This window comes from Bos taurus, chromosome 1, assembly GCF_002263795.3.
Source record: "Bos taurus isolate L1 Dominette 01449 registration number 42190680 breed Hereford chromosome 1, ARS-UCD2.0, whole genome shotgun sequence".
NCBI classification, from domain to species: domain Eukaryota; kingdom Metazoa; phylum Chordata; class Mammalia; order Artiodactyla; family Bovidae; genus Bos; species Bos taurus.
This window is the reverse complement of record NC_037328.1, coordinates 22,799,330-22,816,500: the sequence shown is the minus strand read 5'-3', so window position 1 is coordinate 22,816,500 and position 17,171 is coordinate 22,799,330. Positions and strand designations below refer to the sequence as shown.

The window sequence follows — 17,171 nt, the reverse complement described above, 5'->3', positions numbered from 1 at the left end:
TGGACATTCTGAAAATCAATTCTGAACAAAACCTGTATTTGTTATAAAAATGAAACATGATCACCTGTTTTTAAGAGGCACAGTGATTTGTCCCCTACCAATGTAGAGTAAAATATGCAACCTCTGATTACAACTTTGTAAAGATTTTACATTGAGAAGTATCTTAATATAGTCAGCTCTTAATTATTTACAGTCTGATTGTATAATTTAAAAATTAAGTACGCCTTTATTGTTTATACCTTCTGTTCCATTTACTCATCATTAGCATCTCTGTGGATGGGAAGGAGGAGGAGAATAAATCAGTCTGCTTTTTTCCCTTTAATTAAGTATAATTTGAGGGACAGAAGAATTAGACTATTGACAGAGTATAATGGTTGCATTATCTGCATATTTTGTTAATTTCAGTTACTTCTGTCTCCCAGTTCCATGAATTAATAGGGCAGATGATAAAGGTTATATGTTGAATTTCTATATCTTCTTCAATCTGACTATAAAGATATCTAAATCTTCATGAAAAATTCCTCCTTTGCTTATAACTCAGGAAGGTGTATTCCTCCTCCAAATAAAAACCTACAGATTTCCAGTTGTATTTTTGGTAGCATCTCTTCATGTCTTTTCTCAGACCTTGTTCCATTAACCATCTTCTCTAAGTCGTAATTTCAGCACCCTAACCCCTTGGCTCCTTTCAGCCTACAAATATGCTAAAATATTTTCTGCATACTCCAACTTCTACCTAAATGTTGATTCTTCCTCCAGATTCTTCCCTGAGTCTTACCTTCATTTTTCCCAAAACTTTCTTGAAAGATTAGTCTACCTTCACAAAAACAATCATAATTATCAACATTTAGTTTGTTCAGCCTACTGCTATGTAAGGACTATATAAAAATTTTATCATTCTCAGGACTTCCCTAGTAGTCCAGTGGTTAAGATTCCACACTTCCAATTCAGGGAATGCGGTTTTGATCCTTGGTCTAGAAACCAAGATCCCACATGCCACGTGCCATGGACAAAATAAAGGAAAAATAAGTTGTTTTCTGTATTTTCTAAACCTTCTGCTATTAATATATATTTTTTTATTTTGCAAAAAAAAAGAATAAAATGTGTGTGTGCACACACATTTTTAAAAATTACCTTTATATAATTTGATGCCTTATAAGGTGAGAGATACCATTACAAAAACTCTTGATGTGGAAAAAAGTAAATACGTCCAAATAACCATGTTTACTCTAAAATAGCCCCATTTCTCTGCTCCTCTTTACAGCAAAATTCTTGGGAATAGTTCCTGTACTTGCTCTAACTCCTTTTCTCCTTCTTTTTTGGAACCTCCTCACACAGGCTCTAACTCCCCTCTGCACCGCGCCTGCCCTGGTCAGCATCACCAGTGGCAGCCTCCCAGTCTTCACTCTACCTAGCCTATCATCTGGTGCTTGTGATCACTTCCCTTCATGAAAACACTTCCCCTCACTGGCCGGGCACCACACTCTTCTTTGTATTCCAGCTCCTGTTCTTCCTCCAGTGTCTCAGGTCCTCAGATTATGCACCTAGCTTCTTTTACCTGGAAAGCCCTTCCTCTGATATCCAAATGGCTTGTTTCCCAATCAGGTCCATCAAGACTTTCTTAACCACCCTACTTAAAATTACACCAACACTGCCTATTTCCTGACCTTCAAAACTTTATCATCAACTGACATTCTGCACGGGCCTCCCTGGCGGCCAGTGGTAAAGAATCCACCCGCCACTGCAGGAAACACGGGTTTGATCCCGGGGTCAGAAAGATCCCCTGAAGGAGGAAACAGCAACCCACTCCAGTATTCTTGCCGGGATAATCCCATGGACAGAGGAGCCTGGTGACCTACGGTCCATGAGGTCACAAAAGAGTCGAATACAACTTAGCAACTGAGCAACAACAGCAACGATATTCTGCATAGACTGTATGATTCTTTCTGTCTCTCCTCACCAGCAAGTACTCTCCCGAAGGGAGAGTTTATGTTTATTATTTATTATGTTTTTCTCACTGCTAAATCTCCAACAACTAAAGCATTGACTGGTGCGGTAAACACTCAGTATGTGGGAAATAAATGACAAACTGTCCCCTGTCAATTAAAATTCTAGGTTACTTTCATATCCTTTATAAAGTTATAGAAAACTTCTATTGATAACTTAATAGAAGATGGGAAGCATTTTTATGAGTGAAAATTGATTTATAAAATCTTCTTATAACTAGATGAGAAGTTTTATGTTGGTATTATTTAAAACTATTTTCAGAAAAATCATAATATTTACAAATGTTGTCTTTCCTCATTTTTGTTTCATCACTTCTGTTTTTATGCCTGAGAATTATTTTCTTTTGGAGGGAAGGTATTTTTATTGTAATTGCAGTTTAAAAAGTTTTTATTTGTTTTAAGGCACCCTGGATAACGTCTAAGAGGCCTCCATCACAATGGCCCAGTAAAGGGATAGTGGAGTTTGTTGATTATCGAGCTCGATACCGAGATGATCTTGGTTTAGCATTACAAGATATCACTTTCCAGACTCATGGGGAAGAGAAGGTACCATAAATATTTCATAAGTTTCACTTTACCTTTTATCTGAATATATTTATTCTCAAGGCCAAAATATACTGTGGTATGGAGTATAAAATGGTCATTTGTTCAAATTTCATTTAAAAATAGTAAAGACGTTGTTGGTATGTAAAGAATAAATTTTTCCTCTACAAATAAAAATATATATTTTAAATTGTTCATAATCTATTATGAAACATGATTGTACTATTTTTACCTACATTGAGGTATAATTAACAAATGAAAATTGTATATATTTAGAGTGTACAGTATACATAGAGTATATAGCTTGATATGAATAAATTGTGAAATTATTATCATAATTTTAAGCACTTAAGATCTCTTAGCAAATTTCTGTGTTATTAACTACAGTCACCATGCTATGTCTTAGATATCTAGAATTTATGTGTCTTATAACTGAAAGTTTATATCCCATTTTCCCACTCAACCCCTGGTAAGCACTATCTACTTTCTGGTACTGTGAGTTTGACACTTTGCGATTACACATGTAAGTGAGATCATAAAATGTTTTCCTCTGTCTGGCTTCTTTTGCTCAGCATAATGTCCTACAGGTTCACCCATGTTACCACAAATGGTAGGATTTTCTACATTTTTTATGGCAGAATTATATATGTGTATGTATGTATATGTATATATATATACACTTTCTTTATCCATTCATCCATAGCACATATTTAGGTTGTTTTGATATTTTCTTGGCTACTGTAATATTGCAATGAACTTGGGAGTGAATATTTCTCTTCATCATACAAATTTCATTTCCTTTGGCTACACATACAGTATTATTAGTATATTTTATTTTTACTTCCTCTAGTAAGTGAAGTGCAACAATAAGGCAGTAAGATAATAGTTACTGTCCAGTAATACACAGGTGAGAATATTTGTATAGTCAGTGACATTATGTTTTCCAAGACTATCAGTGAAATGGGAAAATGTTTGAGATGTAATTTAGTTAATAAGAACAATATACAAATCTTTTGACAGTGTATCATTTTTGTGTTTTAAAAAAGCAAACAGATAGGCATATTACTAATAGCAAAAAGAATGGTTACAAAATATAAACGTGATTCTCTCCAGGTGTTGGGATTTTAGATGATTTTCACCTCTATATTTTTTCAAAATGTTTTATGAAAATATATTATTTCCCTGATCAGATTGATATTTTACAAATAAATAAAGATAAAAAAAATTTAATGAACAGCAGTATTCCACTTTCCCCTTTCCTGAGACTTGTTTCAGATAACCCCAAATTCTCCTTTTCTAACCCTCTAAACCAGGTCCACTGAGGTGGCCTCAAGGACAAATTAATTTTTGGAAATAATTGTGGAATTTTAATCATTCTATTTCATTCAGTGTATTCCTGGTTTTTCGGATGTAGTATGTCAGATTTAAGATTTAAGATCTTTAATTAGGGCAAACCAGGCACCAAATGTTCTCTCCATGCAGTGTTTCCATTAACACCAAGACACGAACCAACACCCAGAAGAGGTTGCTTCAGATCTCGTGGCCAAAGGAACACTGCAATCACTGGATGCTTATGACAAGCCGATTACTTTTGTCCAAAAGTCCAAAATCCCCAGACTTGATCTGTGACCACCCTTAGTAGTTTTGATGCAATAGTTGTTTTGCAGGCGTTCCTTTAGATTTTCTAGCCTATCTCAGCAAAGGGTTCCCATCTCCTTTGTTTGCTTGTTTGTTTTGGAGGAAGAATGGTAGAGAAGCCTCATTCAGAAAGTCTCATGGAATCAACCCCTTTATCAGTCTCTCTTTCAACCCCGCATTTAATGGCTGTTTCAGGGATGATTCAGGGATGATCTGCTCTGCCTGGGGCAGTTTTTGCTGGGTGATAACTAAACTATTCAAAAACCAGAGGAAACACACAAATTAGCCCAAGCCTTTCTAGTGAGTAAAGTGAAAGCGTTAGTTGCTCAGTTGGGTCCAACTCTTGGCAACTCAGGACCGTAGTCCACCAGGCTCCTCTGTCCATGGAATCCTCCAGCCAATAATACTTAAAAAAGTTGCCATTTCCTTCTCCAGGGATCTTCCCTATCCAGGGGTCAAACCCAGGTCTTCCGCACTGCAGGCAGGTTCTGTACCTCTGAGCCACCAGAGTAAGTGGTATCTAGATAAAGATGGATCCTTGAAAGTCACATTAAGTCTTCCACGATAGTCAAGTTTACTCTAGTTGGCAGTTAGATCCCATTTACCAGACACATAATGTATTTTTTGTCAGTACAAAGGTCTCCTTCCCTTACACAAAGTACGGTGTAAATTGTTTATGATACATTCATTATAGATTGGAATTGTGGGACGAACTGGAGCAGGCAAATCAACACTATCAAACTGCCTCTTTCGAATTGTAGAAAGATCAGGAGGTAAAATTATAATTGATGGAATTGACATATCTACTATTGGGCTTCATGACCTTCGTGGCAAACTCAATATTATTCCACAGGTAAAGACTGTTTTACTGCTAGTCTTTCTTAACTCCCTCTGGTAAACTTCTTCTTTTTTGTTGTTTTTTTAAGAATATATTCCTTTCAAGCCTATACATTTGGATTTGAGAGCCAAATTATTTTAAATATATTGTGAAAAATAACTATGCAATTAAATCCTATTAAATACTCTACCCTGATGCATTCTTTCTAAGTGCATTTATCTGTTTGAAAAACTAGTATGTTGCTTTGTAAGTTTCCTTCATAATAGTAAATACAAATAAAATTAAAATGAAGAAATCATACTGAAACTACCCTGATGCATTCTTTCTAAGTGCATTTATCTGTTTGAAAAAGTCACGTTAAGTCTTCCACGATAGTCAAGTTTACTCTAGTTGGCAGTTAGATCCCACTTACCAGAAATTTTAGAAGAAAAAAGCAATTAGTGAGGCTTTTGCTTAGTTGGTACTTTGTTGAATTTTGACTTTTTTGACTTTTTGACTTGAGGTTTAGAAGTATTTTTTAAAAAATGAAAGGAACCATAATTCAGTTAGATCTTTTTTTCCAACTCCTTTGATTTTTCCATCTGTGGCATCAGAGGAACTTGATCATTAACAAGTATGCAAATCGGCTCAATAATATGCTTCTACAGCCAAATATGACTCATTCAGTTGTGTTTGAAAGATTTGAGCTGAGAATTTATGAAGTATGTTTATGTTTGCTTCTAAAAATGCTATCATCTCTTTGTCATATTGTTTAAACATATACTGGCATTCATGAATTTACTTTGGAACAAATTAAAGTAAATTTTGGAAGGGAAAAAAATTGGTGGAGAAAATAAACTGTCATTCCTTTCTTATAAATCAAAACAGGTGTAGTAAAATGCAGTTTCACTAGATGTGTAAATGTATTGGAAAAAGCATGGACTTGTCTTTGAATTCTGCTTAAGCACTTACTTTCTGTGTGTCCTTGGACAGGAGCTTTTGAAACATCTAGTTCGCTATCTAACAAGAGTGTTTGCTTCCTTATTTCTGGTTGGTGGACTAATTGATAATGTTATATACATACTATAGATACATTTATTCTATTCTTCTCTATATTATATATTACATTGTTGTTTAGTTGCTAGCTCATGTCTGACTCTTTTGCAACCCCTTGGGTTGTGGCTAACAAGGCTCCTCTGTCCATGGGATTCTCCAGGTAAGAATACTGGAATGGATTGCCATTTCCTTCTCCAGTGGATCTTCCCGACCCAGGGATCAAACCCCCATCTCTTGCATTGGCAGCTGGATTCTTTTACCACTGAGCCACCTGGGAAGCCCATATTATATTATATCTCTGACTAAATGGTGACTACTATCATCATTATTATTGTGGTTGGAAAGCTGTCTTCAACATTATGAACTAGAGAAAGAAGAAGTATCAGGAAGTTTATAATGATTTAATCAAACACAGCTTATTCTGACCTTCAGCTTTTGGTTTCAATATAAAATGAATTTGATAACTATTTAGCTTTTCATCATTTTGCTTTTTCCTTATTTAAAGTATGCATGCCTCATGTGACAATAAGATTACCAGTGATTGTTCTATTCTCTAGGATCCTGTTCTATTTTCTGGAACCCTTCAAATGAACCTGGATCCCCTAGACAAGTATCCTGATCATGAGCTATGGGAGGTGCTGGAACTATGTCACTTAAAAGAGTTTGTGCAGTCACTTCCCAAGAAGCTGCTGCATGAGATTTCAGAGGGTGGTGAAAACCTCAGGTAAGCTGCGAAGAACAGAGCTTGCCTGAGTTACTCATTCCAGGCTTTTTAGAAACCAGTTGGCCCCAGAGGGAAATCACTCCTGAGCCACCATGGATTTTGTTGTTCAAAGGACATCACTGGCTGATTCCTTCTAGAGAAGAGAGACAAGGAATAAATAAAATGGTAGCCACCAGCTGGAAAACTGCTGGTGAAGGAAAATGAAGGGGAAAGAAAGCAACAATGCAGTGTGGAAAGTCATTAGTTAACTGACTCCTCTTTAGTAAAGACTCCTACCCTAATAGCTTTCTTCCGGAAAGAAATGTTTGAGCAAACTCTGGGAAATAGGAAGGGAGGGAAGCTTGGCATGTTCCAGTCCGTGGGGTTGCAAAGAGTCAGACACGACTGAAAGACTGAACAACAACAAAGTTCTGCTTTATCTTCACCACTATTGTCTTAGGACAGTCCCTTTATGTGATCAGAAACCTGCTGCTGCTGCTAAGTCACTTCAGTCGTGTCCGACTCTGTGCGATCCCATAGACGGCAGCCCACCAGGCTCATCTGTCCCTGGGATTCTCCAGGCAAGAATACTGGAGTGGGTTGCCATTTCCTTCTCCAGTGCATGAAAATGAAAAGTGAAAGTGAAGTTGCTCAGTCGTGTCCGACTCTTGGCGACCCCATGGACTGTAGGTAGGCTCCTCAGTCCATAGCATTTTCCAGGCAAGCGTACTGGAGTGGGTTACCATTTCCTTCTCCGACCAGAAACCTAAGGAAAAGCAATTACACCCTCTCTGCACCTAAGAGACACAGCCTGCATGACTCAGCTTCTTCTTTGCTTACTCCCCGCTCTCCCTCTCTCTGTTTCTGCCACCTTGGCCTCCTTGGCTTCTTACAGTTCCTTGAATATGCCAGGCCACTTCCTGCCTGCCTCAGGAATTTTACATCTGCCCATCACCTTGCCAGGAGCAAGTTCCCATTGGAAATCTGCAGGATTCACTTTTCATTTTCCTCAGGTCTTGAATTTAAAGGCGTCGTCTCTGAGGATTTCTTTGGCATGCTCCTCAAAAATGTCCACCCCATGCCCACATTTTATATCCTGCCTTTCTGTATATTCGAATTCTTCTTATGCCTTTTGCTCATTTATCTTGTTTATTTTTTGTCTCCCCGTGAAAACCCACAGACTTTTGTCTGTTTAATTCATTGTTCTATTTGCAGAACTTGGACCAGAGTCTGGTATAATCACTCAGGGGATACTTCTTAAAGAATGAATGAATGTGGCTTAGGAAGAGAATAACAATGTCATCAGAATTTTAGAATAGGAAGTGTGTGACCATAAAATCCATTGTTGAGACCATTTTACTATTTTTTATAACAGTGTTGGACAACGACAGCTAGTCTGTCTTGCTCGTGCTTTGCTGAGAAAAACAAAAATTCTCATCTTGGATGAGGCAACAGCCTCTATCGATTTTGAGACTGATAACTTGGTGCAGACCACAGTCAGGAAGGAGTTTTCTGATTGCACCATCCTGACAATTGCTCACAGACTGCATTCTATCATTGATTCAGACAGGTATGCTTTATTTGTTTTCAGAAATAAAACAATTTCTATAGAGATAGCGATTGCATGTCTGAAACACAGTAATTACTTGCCACTAATAATGGATTTTATCTGTGCTGAGAGATACAAAGTGTCCCCTAATAGTATGGAAGATACTTTACAAAATAATTAGAGGAAAGCGTTAATGCTAAGAGAATATTAGAAAACTTGATATATTTCCTGAGTCAAATTGTACTTTTATTTCGTACTGGCAGAACTTACCTAGTAATTTAAACTTTACAGTTGCAAGAACAAGAAAGATGAACTGAAATACTGATTATAGTTTACCTGACTGGATTCTTTTCACATTGCAGGGTACTTGTTCTAGACTCTGGAAGAATTACAGAATTTGAAACACCACAGAATTTGATACACAAGAGAGGACTTTTCTTTGACATGCTAACAGAAGCTGGAATAACACAAGACTTGGGGGCGAAAAATAAATAGTTATATATGGATTATACCAAATAAAAAAAATAGTATTTGAAAAAAATAAAGACCGGAGAGAAATGTCGAAAAGTAGGCCTATGTTGGCACAAATAGAGATAAGCACCATAGTTCTAACCATCCTGAGCTGTGCCCAACCTTCTTTCTTCCAGTCATGCCCTCCTGAATATCTGCCTTTTATTGATTCCCCAAAGTGCAAAATGCCACTTATCCTTTAAGTCTCAGACTTTGTTCAGGAGTTATCTTCTGCACAAAGTATCTCTTGGTTTCTCTCCTTGGTCCCCTGTCTTATCTAGATGCCCTTTTGATATGCTCTGACTGGCCTTATTTGCATACCTTTATCATGGCAGGGACCAAAATCTGTTTAAATTATTTTTAGTGTGCCTCCCCTTAAAGCTACTTGAAGGCAAGTGCCTAGTTTTATCATCTTTGTATGTTAGGTTGCTAGCATAGTGCTTTCAGATTGTTGATTCTCAACAAACATTTGTAGAATAAATCATTAGGCGTTTTAGAGTAATACTGTATAGGCACCTATATACATATGAACAAAGTTTTGAGTTACTGTACAGTATATAAATTTTTGGAGGAATCACAGAAAAAACTGAGTTATTCAGCTGCTTTTTTGAAAGAGAAAGTATATGTTAACTGAATTTTATGATGTGCTTTATTTAAAAATAATATTTTATAATATTTTTACTATTTGAGTAAAAAGCCAGTATTTTCTATAGAATGTCATTTTTGACTTGAAAAGCTCAGTGAGTTATGTATCAGATGGTATACATTCACAAGTAATTATTAATTTGTGGTACTAATTATATTTTGAATGGCTTTTTCATTTGGTAGTTTTAAGCAACATTATTTCTCTGAATTGCCCTTCAAATTTGAAGTTTCCAAACTTCAATTATATTTTCCTTTCAAGATTATTTTAATAAAATGCTTTAACCTGTTCAGACTCATCAGTCATTTCTTTTATCCTCTTTTTCTCCTTAACAACTTTGCATAACCTTGCTTCATCCCCTAAAGGTATTTATGAAAAGTTAACTTACATTTTAAAACCCTACATTATCTATAAAGTTTCCTTGCTTAAAACATTAGCTACTGAAAGTGTTGTCTTGTCTTTATAATTCCTGTAGTACTTACCACTATGCTTTGTGTTCAGTAGGCATTGAATAAATATTTGTTGAAATCTCTTAAGAAAGGAGTTGTATATTTCATTAACATCAGTTAAAGTTTGTGTCTTAGCTTCTTTACATCTGTAATAAGTCAGTCAGAGACACTGCATAATTTAACAGTCTAATGGTATGTCAACAGTCACCTGGATATATTGTGGTATCTTCACACCATGGAATTCTACACAGCTGTGAGAATAAATGGACAACCACTACAGACAATAACACCAGTGAATCTCACATGCATACGGTGGAGTGACAGAAGTAAAGCACAAAGAATACTCTTATATGATCCTACGATTCCACGGATACGAAAGTTTGTTTTTTAAAAAAGGAAAAGCCAATTATACTCCTAGAAGTTGGGATACTGGTTACTCTTGGTTGCCGGTGTTGTAACGTCACTCAGTCGTGTCTGTTCTTTGCGACCCCATGAACTGCAGCACACGAGGCTTCCCTGTCCTTCACTGTCTCCCAGAGTTTGCTCAAATTCATGTCCTTTGAGTCAAGGATGCCATCCAACCATCTCCTCTTCTGTTGCCCCCTTCTCCTCCAGCCCTCAATCGTTCCCAGCATCAGAGTCTTTTCCAATGATGGGTAATGATTGAAAGGGTAAATAAGGTGGGCTTCTAGAAAATGGTTATGTACTGTTTCTTGATCTGTGTCTGAGTATTGGTTCAGGTTGTGAAAATCATCAGGCCATATACTTGGGGTTTGTACAATGTAGATAGATAGATTTATATATTTATCTCATGTATGGGCTTTCCAGGTGGTGCTAGTGGTAAAGAACCTACCTGCCAATCCAGGAGACATCAGAGATGCAGCTTCAATCCCTGTATTGAGAAGATCCTCTGGAAAGCATGGCAACTCACTCCATTATTCTTGCCTGGAGAATCTCATGGACAGAAGAGCCTTTTGGGCTGCAGTCTATAGGATCGCAGAGTTGGAGGTGACTGACGTGACATTAGTATGTATACATGCATATGGCACCCCACTCTAGTACTCTTGCCTGGAAAATCCCATGGATGGAGGAGCCTGGTAGGCTGCAGTCCATGGGGTTGCTTAGAGTCGGACACGACTGAGCAACTTCACTTTCATGTATTAGAGAAGGAAATGGCAACCAACTCCAGTGTTCTTGCCTGGATAATCCCAGGGACAGGGAGCCTGGTGGTCTGCTGTCTATGGGGTTGCACAGAGTCGGACACAACTGAGGTGACTTACCAGCATGCATGTATAATATAGTTTATAACTATATTATAAACTATATTATAAATATAAACTATATATTTATATAATATATATATTATTATATATTGATGTCATATATATTTATATTTATATAATACAGTTAAAGAATAAAAAAGTAAAATTTTAAATGACTAAGCCATTCAGTTCAGTTCAGTTCAGTCACTCAGTCGTGTCCGACTCTTTGCGCCCCCATGAATCGCAGCACGCCAGGCCTCCCTGTCCATCACCAACTCCTGGAGTTCACTCAGACTCACGTCCAGCGAGTCAATGATGCCATCCAACCATCTCATCCTCTGTCGTCCCCTTCTCCTCCTGCCCCCAATCCCTCCCAGCATCAGAGTCTTTTCCAATGAGTCAACTCTTCGCATGAGGTGGCCAAAGTACTGGAGTTTCAGCTTTAGCATCATTCCTTCCAAAGAAATCCCAAGGCTGATCTCCTTCAGAATGGACTGGTTGGATCTCCTTGCAGTCCAAGGGACTCTCAGGAGTCTTCTCCAACACCACAGTTCAAAAGCATCAGTTCTTCGGCACTCAGCCTTCTTCACAGTCCAACTCTCACATCCAAACATGACCACAGGAAAAACCATAGACTTGACTAGACGGACCTTTGTTGGCAAAGTAATGTCTCTGCTTTGAATATGCTATCTAGGTTGGTCATAACTTTCCTTCCAAGGAGTAAGCGTCTTTTAATTTCATGGCTTCAATCACCATCTGCAGTGATTTGGGAGCCCCAAAATACAAAGTCTGACACTGTTTCCACTGTTTCCCCATCTATTTTCCATGAAGTGATGGGACCGGATGCCATGATCTTCATTTTCTGAATGTTGAGCTTTACGCCAACTTTTTCACTGTCCACTTTCACTTTCATCAAGTGGCTTTTTAGTTCCTCTTCACTTTCTGCCATAAAGGTGGTGTCATCTGCATATCTGAGGTTATTGATATTTCTCCTGGCAATCTTGATTCCAGCTTGTGTTTCTTCCAGTCCAACGTTTCTCATGATGTACTCTGCATAGAACTTAAATAAGCAGGGTGACAATATACAGCCTTGACGTACTCCTTTTCCTATTTGGAACCAGTCTGTTGTTCCATGTCCAGTTCTTTTTTTTGTGTGTGTGTGTGTAATAAAGTTTTATTAAAGTATAAAGGAGATAGAGAAAGCTTCTGACGTAGGCATCAGAAGGGGGCAGAAAGAGTACCCTCCATGTCCAGTTCTAACTGTTGCTTCCTGACCTGCATACAGATTTCTCAACAGGCAAGTCAGGTGGTCTGGTATTCCCATCTCTTTCAGAATTTTCCATAGTTTGTTGTGATCCACAAAGTCAAAGGCTTTGGAATAGTCAATAAAGCAGAAATAGATGTTTTTCTGGAACTCTCTTGTTTTTTGCATGATCCAGCGGATGTTGGCAATTTGATCTCTGGTTCCTCTGCCTTTTCTAAAACCAGCTTGAACATCAGGAAGTTCACGGTTCACATATTGCTGAAGTCTGGCTTGGAGAATGTTGAGCATTACTTTACTAGCATGTGAGATGAGTGCAATTGTGTGGTAGTATGAGCATTCTTTGGCATTGCCTTTCTTAGGGATTGGAATGAAAACTGACCTATTTCAGTCCTGTGGCCACTGCTGAGTTTTCCAAACGTGCTGGCATACTGAGTGCAGCACTTTCACAGCATCATCTTTCAGGATTTGAAATAGCTCAACTTGAATTCCATCACCTCCACTAGCTTTGTTCATAGTGATGCTTTCTAAGGCCCACTTGACTTCACATTCCAGGATATCTGGCTATAGGTGAGTGATCACACTATTGTGATTATCTTGGTCATGAAGATCTTTTTTGTACAGTTCTTCTGTGTATTCTTGCCACCTCTTCTTAATATCTTCTGCTTCTGTTAGGTCCATACCATTTCTGTCCTTTATCGAGCCCATCTTTGCATGAAATATTCCCTTGGTATCTCTAATTTTCTTGAAGAGATCTCGAGTCTTTCCCATTCTGTTGTTTTCCTCTATTTCTTTGCATTGATCACTGAGGAATGCTTATCCCTTCTTGCTATTATTACTCAATATATTGTGTTTTTTAAAAAATTAATATTTCATTCTAATTTCTGCGATGTCCATCAAGTTTGTTCAATTACTTAAGTGGTCTTTGAAGCAAAATGAGAGAAATTTAAAAGACTGGATTATAGAGAAGTAGTAAATTTAAATTTTGCTCAGTCCTGTCTCAATCTATGTGATCCCATGGACTGTAGTGCACCAGGTTCCTCTGTCCACAGAATTCTCCAGGCATGAATCCTGATGTGGGTAGCCACTGCCTATTCCAGGGGATCTTCTTGATCCAGGGATGAAATCTGGCTCTCCTGCATTGATTGAATGATTGATTTATTTCAAATTGTAACTTAAAAAATGGATTAAGAGAATAATTATCATTTTTGACATGCAGTTCCTTCTTAGCTAACAGAAGGAAAATTCTAAGCAGCATTAAGTTGAATTATTTTAGGATAAGAATATTTATTACTGAAAGCCCACTATATGCCAAGTGATGTACAAAGCACTGGAATAATTTATTATTTTCAATTCTCACTGAAGAACATAAGGAAGGTATTACTACCCACCCTATTTTACCAAACATGATAAGATACCAAGAGTATCTTAGCCAACAAATTGTAAAATCCAGACCCAGGTGACTATAAAAGTGTTGATGCTCTTTTCAGTTCTCTAATAATCTGTCTCATTTCTGGAAGAGCCACTTAAAGAGTCTATAATTAAAGAATAGGAGAGAAGAATTTTAAACCAGTAGCTTTGAAATAGATACATGGTATTTGTCTTGGGGTCAGGGTTCTTCTTCAAATATAATATTAGTTAAACCAAAATGAATTTGTTATCATTGTAGGTAAAAAATGGTTGAATAAAGGCAATTTCATATAGTTTTCAATTTAACTTTAATATCTAAGTTAGTGTTAAGAGATGTAATGAAGTATTTTAATACACATGAAAATAACAAATAGTTCTAATTGATCTAGAGGGCTTTTATTCTGGGAAAAATAATCAACAAAATTAAAATAAGAAAATTTTATTGTAGTTAAAAGAGTTCAGAATCTAGAGACAGAATATGTATGTAAAATCTCAACTCCACAACTTTCTGGATGTGCAAACTTGGGCAAATTAACTTATTTCTTTGAACTTATTTGGGTGTAAGAATTTTATCTACCCCTTAAAAGTTTCTTTTTTGGAAATTAAATGAGATGACATAACATTAGGACAGATAGAACACTTTCTGGAATGTAGAAATATTTAATAACCACTTAAATATTAACATTCATAGTTTCTTGTAGTTATACATAGTCTCATGTTTACAAACAAGATCACATAGGACACAGTTTTAAACAAAAAGGGTGAGACAGCCAATATTTATGATAGTCTATTGTATACACAGCAACTTGGGGATAATTGGATATTTAAATAAGATACGGTCCTCAGTTGTGTACAATATGATCTTGGTGAGATCAAGCAACATTGAGAAGGCAGTAGCAGGGCAGATCTCTTTCTAGTCCTTCCAGTTATCCTAGCTCTTGCTTTTCTAGCTGTCATTTTCCAAGCAAGTAGACCATCTGTGGAATATAGAAATCAGGACTTCCGGCAATATTCTGAGCCATTTTTCTCTAAATCTTTTTCATGAAAATGGAAGACTACCTCGGTAGTTTGCATGGCAACTGCTACGCTATTGGGTTAATGATGCCAAGGTAATGGGTAACAAACCTGGTTTTAAAGGCTGATTAGTTTTGTGACCAAAAGTGGGGTCTGGCTGCAGACCTCTCAAAAAGCCAATAAAGTGTCAAGGTTGGTGTAAAGGAAAGTTTGCTTTATTTTGTATGTGGACAATTGGGGGCAGGGGGAGGACAGACTCCTGTCCAAAGGCCAATTCCCCCCAGCTCCAACAATCAGGGAGCAAGAGCTTTTATAGATGGAGGGGGCTAAAGAACAGAAACAGCATAGCTAGCTCTGACAGTCACCTTGAAACTGGTCAGTGGTCTGACCAGCATCATCTTGATTGTTTTAAGTACAGTTAATCTTCAATTCCAGGGCCACTTTGTTTCCATTTCTTGAGGCCTGTTCTCAGAATTGCCAGCTTATGTCATGGCTAAAGCCAGATCATCATGTAGTTAACTTCTCCACCTGGTGGGGTGGTTTAAGTATCTATAAAACAGCTCACAGGATGTGAGAAGAAACTAAAAGTCCTTGACTATGCTTAATGAATACATTTTATTATTTGGTCTCCTTTGACTGTTTTCCTTTGTATCTGTATGTTCTCACATCTCTGATTAGGCTTATTCTTTGGTAAAAGTTTTTCCACAGACAAAATTCAGGCAGAGGACTTGGGGGACAAGGATCCATAGGGTCCTGCTCCATTTCAGCTTCTCTTGTTAATGATTGCTGACTAGGTAACCAAGCTTGCTCACTTGCTATTTACATACTGACCAGATTGAACCCATGCTTAGTTATAGCTGATCAATGATAGTAACATTTTATCTCATGAGGGCAGCACAAGAGAAAAATAAAAATGAATAGGCATATGAGCAAAATGTAAAAATAATATCATTAACTAAAAAATTATCTGTGATATTTGTGAAAAATTTGAAAAATATGTTTCTAAAACATTTAAAAGGAAAATGACACATATGCATTTTTGTGTGTCAAAGGAAGGGATACAGGGTTGATTTTGAGTTCATATTTATAGCACTCAGCTTATCATTAATATACTTGGGGATGATTATGGGTTTATTGCTATTTTTCAACTCTTGATAGACATAATAGAAAACATCAGAGAATAAGACTAAATGAATGATTGAGAATGTGTTACAGTGGAGTACCACAGGAACTAGGCATAAATATTAATCCAGCTTTAGTCAACAGTAATTCTGTCTGAACATTTGCTTCTGGCTTTCTGTTCTGAGCATTTGTGCAACAATCTCCAGGTATTACACAACAGATTCTACTTTCTCTGTATTGCCAGAGCCATGATTTTACAGAAATAACAGATAAGAATTAATGTGAACCATGATGCATAAGGTCTTGAAAAAACTGTTTCATGTATTTTCTTCTACTTTTTACTTAAACCACTTCCTTTTTATTCCATCTTGGCCAGAAGCAGAAGTCCAACAAATGACAATTGGACAAAATGTTTAACCATAAATTAAGGGTCAAAGGTTCAAAAACAGAAAGAAGGAAAACAAAGAAGTGTAAACAACTAAGGGCTTGTTTTTCTCAGGTAGAAATAAGTCCCAAGGTAGAAAGGACAAAGATGGCCAGAGCAGTTACATGACACCACTGGCTGCTTCTTTCTGCCTTTGGCTCAACCACCCATTACATGTCTGTTGATTGTTAGTTGCAAACCCATTGCTTTATCTCCAGCCTCATGTCTGTATTTCAAGAAGGTAGGTCAGAGTTACAGAGAAGGCGATGGCACCCCACTTCAGTACTCTTGCCTGGAAAATCCCATGGATGGAGGAGCCTGGTAGGCTGCCGTCCATGGGGTCGCTAGGAGTCGGACGCGACTTCACTTTCACTTTTCACTTTCATGTATTGGAGAAGGAAATGGCAACCCACTCCAGTGTTCTTGCCTGGAGAATCCCAGGGATGGGGGAGCCTGGTGGGCTGCCGTCTATGGGGTTGCACAGAGTTGGACACAACTGAAGTGACTTAGCAGCAGCAGCAGGTCAGAGTTATGTCACATACTCATCCCTAGCTGCAGAGGAAGCTGGAAAATAATTTTTAAAGTAGGGGATGTTGCTGCTGCTGCTGCTGCTGCTAAGTCGCTTCAGTCGTGTCCAACTCTGTGCGGCCCCAGAGACGGCAGCCCACCAGGCTCCCCCATCCCTGGGATTCTCCAGGCAAGAACACTGGAGTGGGTTGCCATTTCCTTCTCCAATGCATGAAAGTGAAAAGTGAAAGTGAAGTCAC

At 37.6% G+C, this 17,171-nt stretch overlaps 1 protein-coding gene across 4 annotated transcripts in view; it reads left to right on the top strand.

The window, feature by feature from the left end:
* Positions 1–10,855, top strand: part of ABCC13 (ATP binding cassette subfamily C member 13) — a 101,027-nt gene extending 90,172 nt beyond the window's left edge. For 3 of the 4 annotated variants that reach the window (XM_024993887.2, XM_024993883.2, XM_024993880.2), the window contains 5 exons: positions 2,406–2,549; positions 4,879–5,037; positions 6,615–6,781; positions 8,136–8,330; positions 8,672–10,855. In XM_024993887.2, coding sequence (XP_024849655.1) covers positions 2,406–2,549; positions 4,879–5,037; positions 6,615–6,781; positions 8,136–8,330; positions 8,672–8,804 — 798 coding nt within the window. In that variant the 3' untranslated portion in view covers positions 8,805–10,855. Of the gene's footprint in view, positions 1–2,405; positions 2,550–4,878; positions 5,038–6,614; positions 6,782–8,135; positions 8,331–8,671 lie in introns of those variants that run through there. The other variant, XR_009494779.1, reaches the window with a different exon arrangement.
* The last annotated feature ends 6,316 nt before the right edge of the window (positions 10,856–17,171 follow it).